The 18670-nt window shown below is 35.9% G+C and overlaps 2 protein-coding genes across 2 annotated transcripts; both read right to left on the bottom strand.

Moving 5' to 3' along the window:
* Nucleotides 1-9923: 9923 nt before the first annotated feature.
* Nucleotides 9924-11095, bottom strand: LOC125470769. Its single transcript, XM_048570332.1, has 2 exons — nt 10371-11095; nt 9924-10264 (listed from the first exon to the last, which is right to left on the bottom strand). Exons 1-2 carry the CDS (start codon nt 11020-11022, stop codon nt 10092-10094), a joined length of 825 nt encoding a protein of 274 aa, XP_048426289.1. The 5' UTR covers nt 11023-11095; the 3' UTR covers nt 9924-10091.
* Nucleotides 11096-12376: 1281 nt separating this feature from the next.
* LOC103945513 (disease resistance protein RUN1) lies at nt 12377-14550 on the bottom strand. The gene is given in 4 exon segments (XM_048570331.1): nt 12377-12408; nt 12411-13058; nt 13061-13536; nt 13940-14550. Coding segments are annotated over 4 exon segments (1659 nt in total). The 5' UTR covers nt 14443-14550.
* Between the last annotated feature and the right edge of the window lie 4120 nt (nt 14551-18670).

Genomic DNA, 18670 nt, shown 5'->3' with positions numbered 1-18670 from the left:
GATAAACGGACACGATTTAAGAATTTTTAAGATTCTCTCAAAGAAGATTCGGAGAGAATTCCATTCAATCTTTTTGACAGCCAAAAGGCAGTGGTAAAAATGATCTTTTTGTTGTAAAATCAACGGTGTGTGCAGTTGAATAAATAAATAAGACACAAAATTTACGAGGTTCCTTTACAATCAGTGTGACTAAAGTACGTCCTCGGAGCAACAGTGATGCTTTCATTTATAATCTGAAGTAATAAGATTACAAACATAACTCTCTATATTCTCTTCTCTCTTTTTCTTCTCTCTGTCGTGAGCCTTATGGCTTCTCTCTCTCTTCTTCCTTCTTTCTTTTCTCTCTTTTCAGCCGTAAGGCTTTGTGTTTTTGTGTGTGATTTTATATGGAAGGATGAGGCAGCAAGTGGATTAGTGGACAAACTTGTAGAGTTGTAGTGGGTTGGCCATCTACACATTGAATGACTTATAAGATTACAACACTCCCTCTTGGATAGTCATAAGCCTTCAATTGACTTGTTAAAATCTTGATTTGTTTTGGATGCTCCCCCTGATTTCAAATTCTTTAGGCTGATCATTGATCCTTCTGCTTTAGTCTCTTAGCGGGGAGAGTTGCCGAAACAGGTGCTTTACTTGTTAACTTTCCACATGCTTTTTCTTGAATTGGACTATAGGACTTTCTGCTAGACTTACACCAAAGGTCTGAATTTACTCATTTTATTTGGAGCGGACTTTGATTTAAGGATGGTGGACACTTGATCTTGAATCGGACTTGTGATTTCTTCAAGATCGTTGAAACTTGTCCTTGAATGAAATGGAACCACGAGCAACTCCTTATGACAAGTGATCTTCGGCTTCGTCGGGGATAAATCAGTTCGTGTTTTGTTGTGCTTGTCTTCACATGCTTGAATGTATCATTTTCGCTTGCCTTATTTGTTCCCCTTGCAGAAGTGATATTTCCCTTTGCAGGTTTGGCATCTTTTCTTGCAGTATTTGTCCTCTGATGTAGAAGTAGAATGCAAACCTTGCATTTGAAAGGTCTTTCAGAACATCACTTCTTAGTGACTCATCATGCTTGGCAGCTCCAATCATCATATCAGCAGTTTGAAAATGAGTACTCGAGAGCAATGCTAGGTAAGCAATTAGGAAAGTTTCCAGGTAGTTGGTTCCTGATTGGAAATTTGATGTCAAGTTCCGACTGATTGCTTTCTTTCTCCTTAGTCATCCAGGAGAGAATAAGGACAAAGAAAAAGACAGGGAAATTGCATGATATAAGATACTTTTGCTCTCGTCCCTGATGATATGAGATATTCTTGCTCTGGTGTGATTTATTTGAATAGGTATTCTCGAAGAAGAAGAAAACTGAGTATTTCGAGATGCTTTGTTGAAGATGCATTCTCGAAGAAGAATAAGAGTTAGATATTTTTGTAGGTCTGTCTTGTTATGGAAGATAGAGGTCGACATATATAGGGATTTCCCAATAACAGGTAGTGGTGATGTGCTTTTATTCTTGTTAGCAACTGTGGTGTAATTAGAATAGTAAGATTCACATGTTTTCAACTTTATTAGAGATCTTTGACAAAATTGCACATGATATCTAAAAGCTGAGATTGTGTCTAAGAAATGTTCTCGAACTTGATCCTGAAAATTTGGCTTTTGAAATTCGGAGAGTGGTGTCTCTTCAATTTTTGAACAAGTGGCCATGTTGTTTCTTCTTTCATAGAGGCATCAATTGTGCTCAAAATGTATGCTTGAAAAACTACTGCATGTAGAATTTTCCCTTTCTTGCACTTTTGAGATTTTATCTGACCTCCTTTTTCCTTCATCATTTCTGAAAAATAGCTTGCCTATCTAACATTTGCTTAGATTTGAGTCTTAAGAGTGGTATAGACTGAGCCGCATCAGGATAATATATGGCGCCCGTCCTTCTTGTCTTCTAATGGTCCTCTTATTGTTGGGGACTCTGTGATGAAGAATGACCTAACCGCTACAATGGTACCTAGGAATCTTCTCACTCCCAAGGATAACAGAATCCTTTCAAACCGGTTTGAGGAGTCGGTTGTTCAAGACTCCTTGGCTCCCAATATTCAGTGTGCGGGCTCTGTTTCTAATATGGGCCAACTCCTACTTGCTCGAACTCACCAAGCTGAATCATTGATGGCTGAGGTAGCAAGTCTTAAATAAGAGATTAGAGGGCTCAAGCACGAGAATAGAGTGTTACACATGCTTGTAAATAATTACTTGACGAGCATGAAAAGAAAGCTCAACCAGCTACTGGAATCCGAAGGTCGGACTCAAAATGACAATCAGGGGTTCAAGTCTTTATTCCAAAGACACCCATTGTCTCAGCCGTCTGGAGTTTCACCAAGTATTGAGGCTCCAAATAATCAACCTTTGGTGCCTTCCCCTTCTGGGGTACTTCCGAGTACTGAGGCTTCACATGAGCAACGCTTGGGAAGGTTCCCTCCTCTTGGTTTGTTTTAACTCATGTGTATGTAATTTCTCGGAGATATTAATAGATAAGTTTTATTTCATTCAACGTATTGTGCCAAATATAATAAAGCATATACTTCACTAAGATGTGGTACTTCTGGACCAAATATCAATTTATTTTTACCTTCACGAAGATAAATGATCATTCTTAGTGTCTAAATAATTTGAGTATTCAACTCATAATCTTCAATCCATATGATTCTTTATAAACATCATGGATAAGATTCGTGTCAGTATATTGTTCGATTCTGCAATTCGAAACAATAATTCTCTCAACACTTTATAATCTCTCTTGACTCTTCAGGAATTCCAATTTAATAATATCAAGAGATTTTAGTATGTTGCAACAATATCATAATGATAGTACTCACTAAGGCAATTCATATCATCCATTGGTATTGAGTACAATATTTATGCTTTACCCTTCTAGGGTTTTTTTCAAGCAATCTGAATCATTAAGGGATTTTCTACACTTCATGACATATTTTCCTTTGGAATTTATACAGAGCAACTTGCTTCCATGTATATTTGAGAGATTTACTTATGAAAATATGATGTGGGCGACTCATAACCCTTCCTATATAATTCTCCATTCATATGAACTTATTTATAAGGGCATAATTTCAGGTTTCAATTAGTAACCTTGTGTCATATCATGTGAGTGTAATTCATTGTATTACAATTGCCCATATGTAACCTCATTTGGTTCAACATCTTTTGGCACATGTATATAGGTCCATTTTTCCACGTTTTTACAAGATTGTAATGGAATTGCCTTTCTTCATTTTTGGCAAATAATATTTCCTTTTGTCGATGAACAAAAGAATGTGACTCAATATCAATACAGCTCATTGATGAATTTAGTAGCTACTTGTAAAAACCAAAATTACCATTGATTGTCATCAATCATTGATCCCATATTCTCATGTGCATGCACATGCATAAAAGCTTTTCATTTCTTTGGATATCCATTAACTCTTCAAGGGCATTACACTATTTCTTCCAAGATTGTCATAATTTAGAGAATGCGAATCATAACCTCCTCTAGAGCGTTATAGAGCTGAGATTTTAATCTCCACTTCCGGGAGTTGAGTTATTGGAACCTATATGTCTATCATGCTTCATGCATGCGACATCAACATTCCCATGTTTGCGGATTGTCCTTTTTGGGACATGTATTTATACAGTGACTGTCATGCTTTCGGCATGCAACAGTTATGCTTTAGGAATGCAATAGTTCAGTAGTGTCATATTCTTCTTCTTTCAAAGTATTGAACCTTTTGAATTTAAAGGTCAACCACGTTTTAGGCGTGTAACAGATTTGTTACCACATTATTTTGTCCAACAGGAATATCAATTCATGTAGGCACATTTGCAACAAGTATATATGATTTTATTACTTTTGTTGCATCATTAAATGCATCTGGCATTTGATTTGCATATCGTTGCATCATTCAATTATTCTCACTTCATTTTTATATTGATTGCTTCATGAATTAAAATAAGACAAATTCTCTTCGTTCTTCTGGAATGATATTTTCTCATCATTCTTTTGGAAGGATGTTATTTTCTCCCCCCAACGGCGATAAAACTGTCTTATCAAAATCCTAGTCTGCAAACCTGCGCGGTAAACATATCCTCAGCCAAGGGTTCCAAATGTTGAATGATAGATGGTGAATCAAATTCAACATAAATTTCCAGTTTGCCTTCAGGCCTCATTTTTAGTACATTGTGGCAGTGCAATAGACACATAGATAACATAATCAAAAACGGGTACATGTGTAATGTTTGGCTGGTGCCTAAACATGAGTTGTACTGATAAATATTGATGGTTGTAACTGGTCTCAACCAAACTTAATAGTGAATTATGTATAATGGTATGTCCACATGTAGAAAAACTTACAATTTCTTTTTCATGAGCAAAACGCGAGTAATCAATTTCATCCGCTTAATAAATGTTTCTGCTAAACCATTTTTGGGTATGGACATGAGGAACATGACGTTCAACATCAATTCCCATTGATATGCAATAATCATCAAGACTTTGAGATGTAAACTCTCCAGCGAATATGCATTATATCATCATTTACATACATTAAGGAACTTCTGGTTCTTATTTAATAATTTGTGGACTAATACTCTTATGTCCTTTATTACAATTAAGTTGTGGCACTTTGGCTCTTCAAATTTAAGGTACTCATCAAGGAACTTCATGTCCGATCTTGAGGATCTTGGGGCTTCATGCCTGATCTTTTTGCATGATGGAGCTTTAAGTCCAATCATTTTATGTGATGAGGATCAAGAAACTTCAGGTTCTTATCTGATCAAGGAACTTCGGGTCCAATATGCACTCATCGTAACAAAAAGAAGTAAAATAAATAAATTAAAGCAATAGGTGGTAATTCCAGTCACGAAGCAATCAATTGTTTTTAAGTAAATAAAGTTTGTGACAAAGACTTTGATTCAGCACCATTCACATCAATATCAAAGCTTTAAAGCAAAGTGTAACAATTCTGCACATGATAAATAAATAAAACTTGTGATAGGGCTTTAAACCAACACCATGCCAATAAATATGTCAAAACAGAAAATACAATGATTAAGTCTTTATCTTTTGCTTTTTTCTTTTTCTTGGTCTGCCACTTCTTTTGTTTCATTCTTTTATTATTATTATTATTATTATTATTATTATTATTATTATTATTTCATTTCACAACTCTAAGTCCTTTTAGTTACTCATGAAGTAATAGTAACAATAAGTTCCAATTGTTGTTCCTCCTCCAATGAATTTCGAAAAAGTCGAAACGGTTCCCATAAGTTGTGGAGTCAAGAGTGTTTGTAACTTATGAGAAGATCAAACCGTTATATTTAGTTCAAATTTTAGTATGATATGAATAAGAGGATACCGAACAACTTTCGTGAAGAAACATTTTCGATTTGATCTACTGAAATGGAGTTTTGGTACTCATAAGGTGCTTGTCCAATTTTCTGTGGAAATTGAAAACTGATTTGTTATTTCAAGCATCTGCGATGATCGCACCGTTGGAATGTTTTGAAAATTTGATATGTTGTAAGTACTGGGTGGATGAACAACTTTGAAGAAGAAAGTATTTCAATTCGAGGTTTGCAAGTTGGAGTTCTGAGGCTGTTTACATGGCTGTCAAATTCTTTACGAATTTCTCTCTTCTTCCTCTCTTCTTCCTTCTTTCTTTTCTCTCTTTTCAGCCATAAGGCTTTGTGCTTTTGTGTGTGATTTTATATGGAAGGATGAGGCATCAAGTGAATTAGTGGACAAATATGTAGAGTTGTAGTGGGTTAACCATCCACACATTGAATGGCTTATAAGATTACAACACTTATATATATATATATGTATATATCATGCCACTTTTTTCGTTTGTTTTTGCTCACCATTATGTGTCTATGGTTAGTTTATTCATTTCATAAAATAAAATTTTCAAGAAAATAAATAATTAAATGGAAATAATTGTTCTTGGAAATTTAAAAATGTAGTTATTCACTCTAAATTTTTTATATTTAAATATTGCGCAATTAAATTTGGCCAAATTGTTTTGAAAATTTTCATTAAAAGCGTTTGAGTTAAGTTTATTTTAACAAAAAAAATCATCTAATAACTTTATTTAATATAAAAAGCATGAAATTTAATAAAAATGACGAAATACAATATAATAAGAACAAAAACTAAAGTCTTATAAATAGAAAACAAACCCATGTGCAAAACCAAAATTTCATTTTTCAGCCAATGCCTGACGCATCGGCTATCCAGAAGAGAGCCCTTCTCTATAGGGGCTAATGCTTTACTAATATAATATCAAGCAAGGGCTCGTCTTCTGTTCTACGAATCTAACTAATCTATACTACTACTAACTATAGTCAGACTGGGTCTTCTAGAGGAAACTAACATGGTATGGTTTATATATTTTGTGCGAAGTGTCCCTTATAAAGTTGCAAGTGTCCCTTAAAATATAAAAATCCCAACACGAGAATTAAACAAACAGAATAACACACAACATTAATCAAGTAGAATAATGCAGACTTGAACTTAATCAAGTTGCAGAACATTAATTGTGGAGAGAAGAAGAATCACTAACTAAATACTGCTGGCCACAATCCATGTGACATCCCACATTGTCCAGGGGAGTGATCCTTAAATGTATATTTCCATCTCTACCTAGCACGAGGCCTTTTGGGAGCTCACTGGCTTTGGGTTCCGTAGGAACTCTGAAGTTAAGCGAGAAGGAGGCTAGAGCAATCTCATGATGAGTGATCCACTGGGAAGTTGCTCGTGAGTTCCCAAAACAAAACCGCGAGGGAATGGTAAGCCCAAAGCGGACAATATCGTGCTACGGTGGTGGAGCCGGTCCGGAAGTGATCCGCCCCGGGCCGGAATGTGACAATTTGGTATCAGAGCCTAACCCTAGTCGTGGTGTGCCGACGAAGACGTCGGGCCCCTAAGGGGGTGGATTGTGACATCCCACATTACCCAGGGGAGTGATCCTTAAATGTATATTCTCATCTTTACCTAACACGAGGCCTTTTGGGAGCTCACTGGCTTCGGATTTCGTAGGAATTCCGAAGTTAAGCGAGAAGGAGGCTAGAGCAATCCCATGATGGGTGACCTACTGGGAAGTTGCTCGTGAGTTCCCAAAAACAAAACTGTGAGGGAATGGTAAGCTCAAAGCGGACAATATCGTGCTACGGTGGTGGAGCCGGCCCGGGAAGTGATCCGCCCTGGGCCGGGATGTGACAATCCAGGTTTTTTTTTGGCTGCCGGCTTGTCCCCTGAGGATGTACATCTAGGAATGGTGGCCACGTTCAAGTCAACTATTGGTGTAATATCCACTGCTACAAAAGCCACGGAGTTGAAGCAGTACAAGCAAGAACGCAAACACCAGCGAGGTTTGAGGAATGGCAGAAGCAACAATGTGAGAGAAAAGTGTGACGACTACATTAAGCAGAAGAGAAAGCAGGAGAAGCGGAGAGAGAATGAGGAGCAGCGGAGGAAGATGACGAAAAGGAGAAGTGGCAAGTTTTTACACACGAGAAAGAGAGGTGTTTAAGGGGCAAGGGCAACATCGACAAGGAGATAGAAAATCTTTACTTCTTTGAAGACCAGCATTTCGGGACGAGAATTCAAACCGAGTATGGAAACGAACTCATTGTGGCTGTTCATACTCAAGGTAGTTACGATTCTCAATTTCTAACCTCTGCACTAGTCCTTGGTGGAGAAAGAGTAATTACATCTTGTTGGAGTTTGAGACTCTCTTGTCCCACATTGGTCAATAGTATTTTTTCACAAGCCTTTATATAGGCTTATTCCTTTTCTTAGTAATTAGAACTTGGACTATTTGGAAATGGATTGAAGGCTTGGGCCTTATAGTTGTGTGAATTAGGCTTGAATATAATATAGCCTAAATATTAATTAAAAAACATTTTGATTAAAAGACACAGCTATTAGAAAGAGTTGTACTTTTTGATTAAAAGACACAGCTATTAGAAAGAGTTGTGTGCTTTCAAATACATTGAACAGGTATTTGAAAGGGTGTGAAATAGCCTATATATTTGCAATCACAATATCCAAGTTAGAATTATCTTTTCTTCCTCCTTATCTTCCGTACAAAATTTACAGAGAGTAAACACACAAAGCAATTCGCTAGAGTTCTATAATCCAGTGCGGGTTGTAGAATTAGATAGTTGTATCCTGGTCGAGCAGACGTTGTAGAACCACAAGCACAAGAGAGGGACGAAAATACTGTTCGAAGGACATAGCTTTTACGTTAGCCTCTACCTTCTGTGATCAAGTTAGTATCATTGATATTTTTATATTAGTTTATGTATTTATTGTATAATTTCATTATGCACATCAAGTATATTTGGTAAATAAAATATTAGAATTTCAAGTTCTGTTTATTTCTGTTATTTTTGTTTATTTTTGAATTGTTCTCCAACACATCTGTCATTCAAATTTCTAATTAGTGTATCATACTCCTTATTGAACTTCAAATTGGATTGGATCATCACCATTTCTCTTGTATGTAGTCTTAATAGTTTTCATGTAAGGTATAGTCACCTTCTTCTCTGAGTTTAAATTTTCCTATACCTTCTTCTTCCTGATGAAAAGGCTATCTCTAAGTCATTTAAGTCCAAAGGAGGTTTATATATTTTAGTAATTGTAAGGTTTTTCTTAACCTTTTTTTAAGAATAAGTAAAAGGTTTGATATGTGATACGGTTTACCTAATCTATCCGATTTCCTGTAGTTCAAACACATGCAATCAGATTGCATATAAAAAGAGTGGATTTTGAAATCGTTAAGGATTGTATCCTCCCAAGTGATTTCTGGTATCCTTACTAATTTGCTGCTATCGATAGATGAGTAGATGAACATGATTTTCAAACAATTTGGACTCGTCTAACCAACTTTAAGTAACGAAGTCTGAGTCAAGCGGAAAGTTTCATTCAAAAATCTGTATCTGCGGCTATTGAAGTCAATGACAGTGTATTGTCTCAGTTTATATGGGGCTTGGAACCTAATCGATCCTGAACTTCTATTGTTCAAGTGTTTGTGTTTTTTGTAACTTTAAAAATGGAACAAGCCAACAGTTACTTCCGTTAACAATCACAACCTAATTGATCCTGAACTTCTATTGTTTATTTGATTATCCACAGAGACAACATTTTATTCTTAGAAAAAGTTGCATGCTAATAAGAGGAAGATTGTTGATAGAGAGCCCCTAAGAGTCGCATGATAAGGTATCAATAGATTCTTCGGTTTCCTATGTGAAATTGCTGTGATTTTGTTTTGGAATATCTTGGAGCACTGTTGAGCACTAGGCCAGATTGTTGAAGGCTTATTGCATTATGCTTTTGCAGGTACAATGTTTATGAGCACACAGTAAATTTCATGGCTCCAAAGACCATGGCCGTTTCTCCTATGCTTCCTAAGCTCAATAATTTGTTCGGGTTGAATATGCAGAAACCAGCTTCCGTAGTGTGGTAGCAATGCAAGGCTGAATCAGCTGTATAGTCCTTAGATCTCAGGCTAAGAAATTGTTAGCTGTTAATTTATATGATATATTATTCTAATATTTGTTGTACTAATATTTATGTAATTTACGTAATTTTTCGGGAGCCGAGCATGATTTTGTTGTAAATGACAATTAATATCTGTAAATTTGACATTCAACAGCAAATAGATGTTTTTTGCTTTCCCCGGTGCCGAAATGTTTTCGCCCAATTCGAAAAATTGGTTCTTGCCCGGTATTGCCTATGTCAAAGTCCTTTCCTTGTATGTGTAGAATCAATTTTTTTTTCTTCCAGTTATTTACTGCTAGTATACATACAACCATCTGTTTATTTTCTCTGGTACGAGATTTTATGCAATCAGTGGCAGGTAAGAAAAATTCTTAAGTATCGATAATGTTGGATGTATTTTATGCTGTATTTATGCAATATTTGATGATGTTGAACACATTTGAACTTCGATATTTTGAAGGTAGAAAACATCTTGAAATCAAGGAGGGAATCCAAAGATATGTCTGTATCAAGTAAAATTACAAACTCATGGATGGCCTGTGGACTACTGTCGCTTCTTTTTCAGAGAGATGGAGGACCAAACTACAAGAGCAAGCGTGAAAAATAAGCCGGCAACTGTGAGGAGCAACTTCCAGCCTCTGAGGGTGCAGTTATTGCTGGCAGCCCTCATCCTTGCAATTGTGTAATCAGGTTCACCCTCTTGCCCTTCTTCTTTGCCTGAAAAACATACAAATAACATAAAATTTATGTTTTTGAATTGAATACAGATGGGCTTGGAAGTGTTTGGATGAAGTATAATCCATTGCAATAAAACATAGCATACCTGTGTCTTCTTCATCTGCGTCCGTGATGAGGCGATTAAACATTCTCCGCGTATGGGAACCTATTCTTTTTTCAGTATATTCTTTAGAGAAACCAAGGACGTATATTCCTGGTTTATGCTCCCACATCGACAAATCTCCACCGATGACAAATGGATAATGAGGATCTGATTTGGTGTTATGTTGAGTACTTATCATCATATTATTCTGGTGCTCTTGCACAAGCTCGACACCAAACTCCTTTACCCGAAACTGCTCAGAAAATTCGTCCGTTACCAAAACAACCACTTGATCTCCACATTGTAAAATTGTTTCACTCTCCATCGTCCAATGGCTTAACCATATCATATCTTCACCCTCTCCTGGAATTCCATAGAACAGTGGGGAATAGATCCACTTCAGACCCTTGCTCTTGTTACTCACTTTAGTCATTATTGGACGATTCAGATCGTGATTATTAGAATTCCCTTTGGTTTCATAGGTAGCAAAGATGTTCAAGCCTCGGATTCTGTGAGTAGCAGGGAGTAAAGGGACCATAAAAGATATAGAAAACTTGGTACTTTTATAGCTGAACTGGCCTGGAACCTCATTCCCAACAAAACATGTGCTAAATATACCAAATTGATACAGTCCCTGTACATTTTCCATGATCATCACAACATTACTAAGTCATTTATTTCCCATTATAAATATATATGACTTATGAGAGAGAGAGAAAGAGAGGGGTGCGCACCTGGACAGGACTTAATCTATCCGAGGAATGTACGAATGAAGAAGGGTTCATTCTAATGTCTGGCATGGATCCTATGTTGAACAAGCTCAAAAGTTTGATCATTTCCACATCAACTCTATCAATAGGCTCTAACTTGTACCAGTACTCCCACTCAACTAGATTGTAGTTGCACCCCACAGAGACACTGTCTACAAACTCGGATTGATATGTTATTTTTTTTAATGACATGCATCCCAATAAATCCATCGCTGGAAAATCCACTTTGTGTACTTTCGGCAACCCCACAAGCGAATCGAGCTTCTTACAACCCCGAAAAGAGAGATAATTGAGCTTCATCAAACCTTTGATGAAAACTGGCAGAGTACAAATTGGATTCTCATCTAAATATAGTCTTTGTATTGAGGATAGATTACTTAAATCCCCACGAAATGCATCATCAGAAAGACTGCACCTACTGAGATTCAATGTTACCAAAGAGCATGGAAAATAACTCAAGATACTTGAACTTGTTTCTGGCCATACATCACGTATTGGAATTCCATCGGTTTTAAGCACTTTCAGAGACTCCATCCTCTGCATCATCTCGAATGGAAACTCATCAAGATTTAAGCAACCAGATAAAATGAGTGTTTCAAGTGATTTAAGCATACACATGCTCTTCGGAAGCATCCTAAGATTCTTGCAATTCGTCATATTCAAGCACACAAGTCTCTCCAGGTTTCCAATGGATTCATGAACAACAATCAGGCTTGTGCAATCTACAAGAATCAATTCTTCTAGATTGGGGCATTGTGAGAAGTCCATGATTTCAGTGAGGCCATGAGAATGACTCACATCAAGGATCTTCAATGATGGAAGAAACTGTGGAAAATAAAAACAAACAAAGAAAAATTTATTTGTGTAGGAGTTAAACAATTAAAAGCTAAAGAAAAAGAAGGAAAAAGAAATTGATAAGCGTACTTTTGTTCCAACTCGTCTCAAGCTGCTATATTGCATTTCAAGAAGTACAACTTTCTCCAAAGAAAAATCAATAGGTATAGAATCCAAAGGAAATTGAAGCCAACATAACCATCTTAATCCTGTAGGAAAATCTGCATAGCATCCATCCAGTCGAACATGACTAAGATGCAGTAGTTGTAAATTGTGCATCCTTTCAAATGCATTGGTTTCCAAGACTGTCTCATTTGTGTTTATTGAATTGTTTACAGGGTGCATATGCATATCCAGGACAAGACCTTGGATTTTTTCTGTACCCTAAAAGATAAAAAGGAAACATTAATATGGATAATTTTCACAAGAAGAAATACATATATAGACATAAAAGACATGTTTCTTACAATCTTTTCCTTCAATACTTCAAAAGAATCCTTGTGGCACCATAGTCTACTGCGTTTTCCAGGCTCTTCTGATTCGTGGTTAACAATTTCTCTTCCCATGTCACGGATCAAGTCATGCATTTGCACGTTGTTGCATCCATCAATTGTCACCAAGCATCGATCAAGCAGATTTTGAATCCCAACGATTGTATAGAAATCACATCCATTGAGTATTCTAACAATGTGGCTTTTGCTCCTTCCTATTAGAAAACAAGCAATGTGGAGGAATAATTTCCGGTCGTGGTCATCTTGTAAACTATCATAGCTTATTCTTAGTTTATTCATGATTTCACCATTAGGGATAGCTTTTAGCTTCTCCAATGAACTTTCCCATACATCTATACTTTCCCTTGATAAAGAAGAGCCCAAAACTTTTAGAGCTAATGGAAGTCCGTTGCAGTACTGTACAACCTTTTTTGAATATTCCATGTAACCTCTAAGGGGATGGTCTTGGCAAAAAGCATGCCAACTGAAAAGCTCTAATGACTCATTGTAATACAAAGTTCCAACTTTGTGCACCTTTGTAACTTGATGTGCTTTTAGCAACCTTTCACGCCTAGTTGTTATAAGTATCTTACTTCCGGATAAAACTGATCTTTCATCTTTAGTACTGCATCTAATTGGTCCATATGGTCCACATCATCAAGAACAAGAAGCACTCTTCTAGAGCTTATGGCTCTTTCAATCTTTATTAGTCCATCACTAACACCATGTATTTTCACTTCTCTGCCGTTCAAAATATCAGAAAGAAGTTGCTTTTGTATTTGAACTAAGCCATTTGGTCGATCTGCTGTTTCTCTGATATTTTCAATGAAACTACTTCCTTCAAAGCTTCTAAAGTTTGAATTGTAAACATGTTTTGCAATGGTTGTCTTCCCTATTCCAGACATGCCATACACAACTAGTATACCGACATTGGTTGATCCATCTTGTAACCACAAATTGATGTCTTCAACTTGAGATTCGATTCCAATCAATTTTGGTTCAACACTCAATGGTGTGCGACTTAACTTGTCTCCAACCACTTTAACAATTTTTTCGATAAACTTTGATTCATACCTAACAATTTACAAACAAAATGAAAAATAAATCAAACATGTTATGTCTCACAGAAGTATTGGATGAATGAATAATGAATTGGGGAATTTAGATAATTAATAAATCAAATAAATGTTGATGGCCTTTACTTGAAAAAGAATAAAAGGAATACAGCACAGAAAGTACATACCAACTTTATTCCCACACCTGCTTTTGAAAAATATTTAAGCAACTGCAAACCAGTAGACTAACATGGAAAATGATTAATCCTTAAGTTGAGTCAAGTGTGATTTCTTTCAGTTGACCTAAATTAGGATTATTATTTACTGAGGTTGATTAAAAAAAATATAAAAATCAAGGTCCCTACGGATCATATTATCAAATTAACTGAAGAATGAGGAGAAATGGAGAAAATGAAAGTTACCCATCAGCTTGTAAGACCATGCCTGCTAGATCTGCAACCTCTGCAACTGCCTCCCTCCATCCCTTCACCTTTTTTGGCGACTGAGTTTTCTGGTGTCGAGCAAATGCTTTTCCAATACTTCCCGTCTGCTTCCTCATGTCGGACGGATCGACATCGTAGAAGACTGGTATAACTACATGGTCCGAGGTAGTCCTCTTGCGTTCAAGGATCAACACAAGCTCATCAAGGCACCATCTGGATGACGCGTAATCTTTCGAAAACACGACAACAGAAGTTCGTGACAGCCAGATCGCTTTCTGCAGTCCTGGCTTTATATCTTCTCCTCTCACAAGTTCATCATCGTCTCGGAACGTGTTAAATCCTGCGTTGTTCAAGGCTGTGTAGAGGTGGTCGGTAAAAGTCTTGCGAGTGTCGCCTCTGAAGCTCAAGAACACGTCGTGGCGATAACCCCGAAAAGTTTTGGAATCAGAAGAGGTTCCTTTAGATGTTCTCACAAGAGCCATTGATGTGGATCGATGGACAAACAGCTCGTTGCTAGCTGCATTGCTAATGTCTGTGTGCAGGGTAAATATATAATTAGGTCATTCCTATCTTCTTCTTTTGGTCAATATATATTTCCAGGAAAATTTACAGACAATTATAAAATGGGTCTTTCACATGCATTCACCCAAAAAGCGTTTCTTTCTTTTTAATTCATGGTCGGCCACTCGTGGCAGAGATGAAAGGAAAAAGGAAAGAGCACTTCTTGTTTTATATGTGATTTTATAAATTACAATTTATATTGATCGTTGCTCACTTTTTCGTGATAAAATGCACTTCTAATTGCACTCGGATTTTTTGTGATAAAATACAGCATGTTTTGGTCGGTGCTTCATACTCATTTCTCGCCTTTGAAATGTTGAAGTCATTTCTACCAATCATCAATCCACCAACTAATATTACCAATTATCCTAAAGATGATGTGATTATGAGACTAAAATTAAAATAGAATCGCATAATAATGTGGCAGTAATATTTAGTTACTTTTATAAGGTAAGTTTGGAATAACCTGAATCTGGGTACATGTATGGTTGAACTTTAGGTGGTTGATCCAATTGTTGTGCAGTTATATGCTTTTGGTATAGTTATAGGCTAGACCAAAAGAGAACACTTGCGGCAGTGGTTGGTCCATAATTCAAATCTTAGGGTCTCAATATTAGGTCCAAGTTTTTAGATAGAAATAGAGAGCGAAGCATGAAAAAAATTTGCGCACAAGTAGATTTTGTAAACATTTTTCTTCTGTTACTGTTTGAGCTACATGTTAAGGATCTTTTTGGAACATATGTTGCCCATATATACGAAATATATAAAGTGGCGAGAAATGTATACAAGACATAATATTTACGAGATTCGACAAGTTGTGCCAACGTTCTCGGAGTAGCAATAATGGTTTCTCATTACATGAAATATAATTTACAATGTAAGAAACAAGGGAAATTGGGAGCAATTTGCTCTTTGGCGTATTTGTAAGACTAAACTTATCAAAAATATAGTTAAGAGACTAAGCTCATGAACCACAAATTTATACAAGTATTAAAATCACAATTCGATAAACACAATGACAAACTAACCCGTAAAAATGGTAGAAGAAGAAGCCAAAGCCAACTTCGAAACAGTGCATCTTCTCCTCTCTTGCAAAACCAAAAGTACTCAAACTAACAATAGGTTTTAGTTCAATATTGAGCTAATGTTTTGTGAGAGCAGTGACTTATGTTTTTATACTCAACATAGATTGCCCTATTACAATCCTACAAGAATACAAAACTGCATTCCTTATATTAGTATGAGTCCTATAAACGAGCAAACATAAGAGTCCTCAATATACCAATATGTTTGGATTAACTCTTGTCAACATGATTTAGACTTCTTTATAATATCAATTATCCCAAAACTTGTAAGAATCATACTCATACTCTTACAGTATTTGTATATTTTCTGGATGTTTGTCCATGTGTTTTTTTTTTCCTTCTTTTTCGGTCTCTCACTCCCATTTGTAAGAAAATGGGTAACAGTTAGTAGACATAATGATGGAGGTGACTTTCCTTTTCTTTTCTTTTTCCCTCTTTTCCTTTACTCTTTGAAGCTTTCCTCTCCTTTTACTTTCTTTTCCTCTTTTCCCTTCTCCTTTTTCTCTATTCTCCGAAATTTCCTCTGTTATTTTCCCTTCTTCTTTTCTCTATTCTCCGGAATTTTCTCTCATTCCCACCCCTTCCTTTTCTACATTTCCCTTCTCCTTTTCCACATTTCCCTTCTCCTTTCCTTCTCTCTACTCTCATGAGTTTTCTTCTCATTTTTCCCTCTCCTTTGACGTCGTTGTATTAGGGCTAAGATATGGACATGTTATGTTCTGGAGAGGTGAAAGTTATGGTCCCAGATCTATTTTTCAAAGAATTAGCTTTTGATCTATTAGACCAACTCCAGCCCTAGGACCTAAACTCAAATATTGGGTTTAAACGCAAAAAGTTGCCACCTAAAACTAAGACTCATACCTAAAAATTTTGGGTTTGGACCCAAATCAAAATCAAAATTTGGGTTCAAATTTGGCTGATCTAAGAGTTAGTAGCCGACATCTAGTCCCCACATGTCAGGGAACTCAGTTGTCCAACAATAAATGTGGCCTTTCGATTTCTAGACCATTGGTTAGCAATGGTCCAGATCAAACTCCCTTTTTTGGGCAATCCTTTGAAATTGATCAAACAATCCATATTTGTTTTTGTCAAATCCAATGGTAAAAATGATCCGACGCTGAAATTTAAATTCAACAGTCAAAATAATATGCATATTCGGTATTGTGTATTGAAGTTTGGTTGGTTGATGTGTACATTGAAGTTTGGTCGGTTAGTGGTTGGTTGGTGTAGTTTGTTCCGTTTTGGAAATTTTGTCGGAATTTAAATTTTTTTGGGTTAAAACATTTGTAAAACTAAATTAAGATAACATAACTCAAAGTTTCTCTAAAACAATTAATACATTTTAAGTTCTGAAACTTAGGTCTGAAGGGTTGGGTGACGTTCACTGTCTACAGAGCTGAATTATGTCTTCTAGTTGACCCAAATATTTGAATTTGGATTCAAGGATTGGAGTTGGTCATAAAACTTATCTTTTCAGTTTTGGCAGAAATCTTTAATTTTAATTTCACATGTTTGTTAATATTAAAAGAATAAAATACTATTTCAAACTGGGTCAAATACTAGGAGAAGGCATGCAAAAATGTACGGGGGTTGATATAGGAGACTACATAATGTGAAGATATAGGGGGTTGAATATATCAGTAAAAAAAAAAAAAAAAAAAAGAAAAGAAAAGGAAACTTATACTCTCAAATTTGTATTGACGTGGAGATGGTCAGTAAATTGGGTCAAAAAATTTCAATTTCACTTGTTTGCTTTCCAATTTTACTTGTTTGCTAAATGGAATTATATTAAAGTATTACAATAGGAAAGCCTCATTCATTCTTGTCTTAAGAATCAATTTGCAGAAGGACGATTTTGGTCCTAATTCTTATTTATAGTGTAAGGAGTTATAGACAAAGATGCATAAGGTTCGAACAACTTTTTTTCTTTTCCATTTTCTCTTTTCTTTTAATATCTTTTACATAAAGAAAAGCTATTAAAAATGATCTCTTTTTTTTTTTCCTCTATCCAAAAGCACTTAAATGAATTTTGTTTGATTACAAGGACAAAAGACGGTGACCGTATTGTAAATAAGTTAAAATTTAGGAGCAACGACAATATTACAATTAAGTTAAAATTAAAATGAACAATTGTTTCTTCATAAAACCGACAATTATTTTTTCAAAAAAAATTATTAAAAAATCATTAATGTGTTTTTCATTGAAAATTTTGTTGTGTGAAACAGTTTTCCATTAAAACTCCCTTACATAAAATCAAAGAGTACTTGATCAAAAGAAAAAAAAAAAAATCAAAGAGTATGCAAGGAAAAAGCTCTAGCAAGACAAATGCGTGCAGATGTGGTTGCATGTGCTCAAATCAAAACCAAAGTGCTGCTTAAATTCCAGGTCTGTTTATCCTGTATATAGAATACAATGATTCGTTGGGTGGTCATGCACGTGTTGTTGTGTTGGATTTCAAGAGTTTGGATGTTGGAAACAAGCTCGAACTTATGTTTGACTTGGCCACTTTACAAGAAAACCCCATTTGCTTTTGCAAACGCTATTTTCTGGTATCCACACCCCCACAATTTCTGAAAGTGTTTCCCTTGTAATTCTTATGTCTCTCGTACAAAGAATAAAACCCTAAAGTTCTATTTGTATGTATAGGCTTTAGTTACAAGAAAGGAATCCCATGAAAACCCTAAAACCTACTCTAAACAGACTTTGAAAACGCTGAACAACAAACAAGAAACACGCCAAGCCGATCGATCAGCTGGCCAAACTGATCGATCACCCATAATTAACAATTCCTCTTGCTGTGCTATTGCTACAAGTTGCTTGTTTTTGCTCTTACTAATTGCTCACTTGATTGATAGCCCGTTCTAAAAAATGTCTTCACACTTTAGATAGTGAGACAACTCACAACATTACGTTATCTAATTATTTGAATCTTTTCTAGAGACGAGTATTTCTAGATTGGTAATAGAGATAAAGTACACTCACTTATGAATTATGAGCCAAGCTTTATCGAACAAATTGAACTATCTCATTAAAGATAGGAGTTGTTCATAAGCTTTATGAGCTT

Source organism: the organism of the source record quoted next, unplaced genomic scaffold, assembly GCF_019419815.1.
Source record: "Pyrus x bretschneideri cultivar Hongxiangsu unplaced genomic scaffold, Pyrus_bretschneideri_v1 Contig52, whole genome shotgun sequence".
NCBI classification, from domain to species: domain Eukaryota; kingdom Viridiplantae; phylum Streptophyta; class Magnoliopsida; order Rosales; family Rosaceae; genus Pyrus; species Pyrus x bretschneideri.
The sequence above is the reverse complement of the archived record's forward strand: the minus strand, read 5'-3'. Positions and strand labels throughout refer to the sequence as shown.

What these genes read in the sequence shown, in the direction of transcription:
- LOC125470769 (XM_048570332.1), bottom strand. Translation starts at nt 11,022, where the DNA reads ATGATCATGGAAAATGTACAGGGACTGTATCAATTTGGTATATTTAGC. An exon ending in CGCAGATGAAGAAGACACAG is followed by an intron (nt 10,265 to 10,370) that starts GTATGCTATGTT and finishes TATGTTTTTCAG; the next exon opens with GCAAAGAAGAAGGGCAAGAG.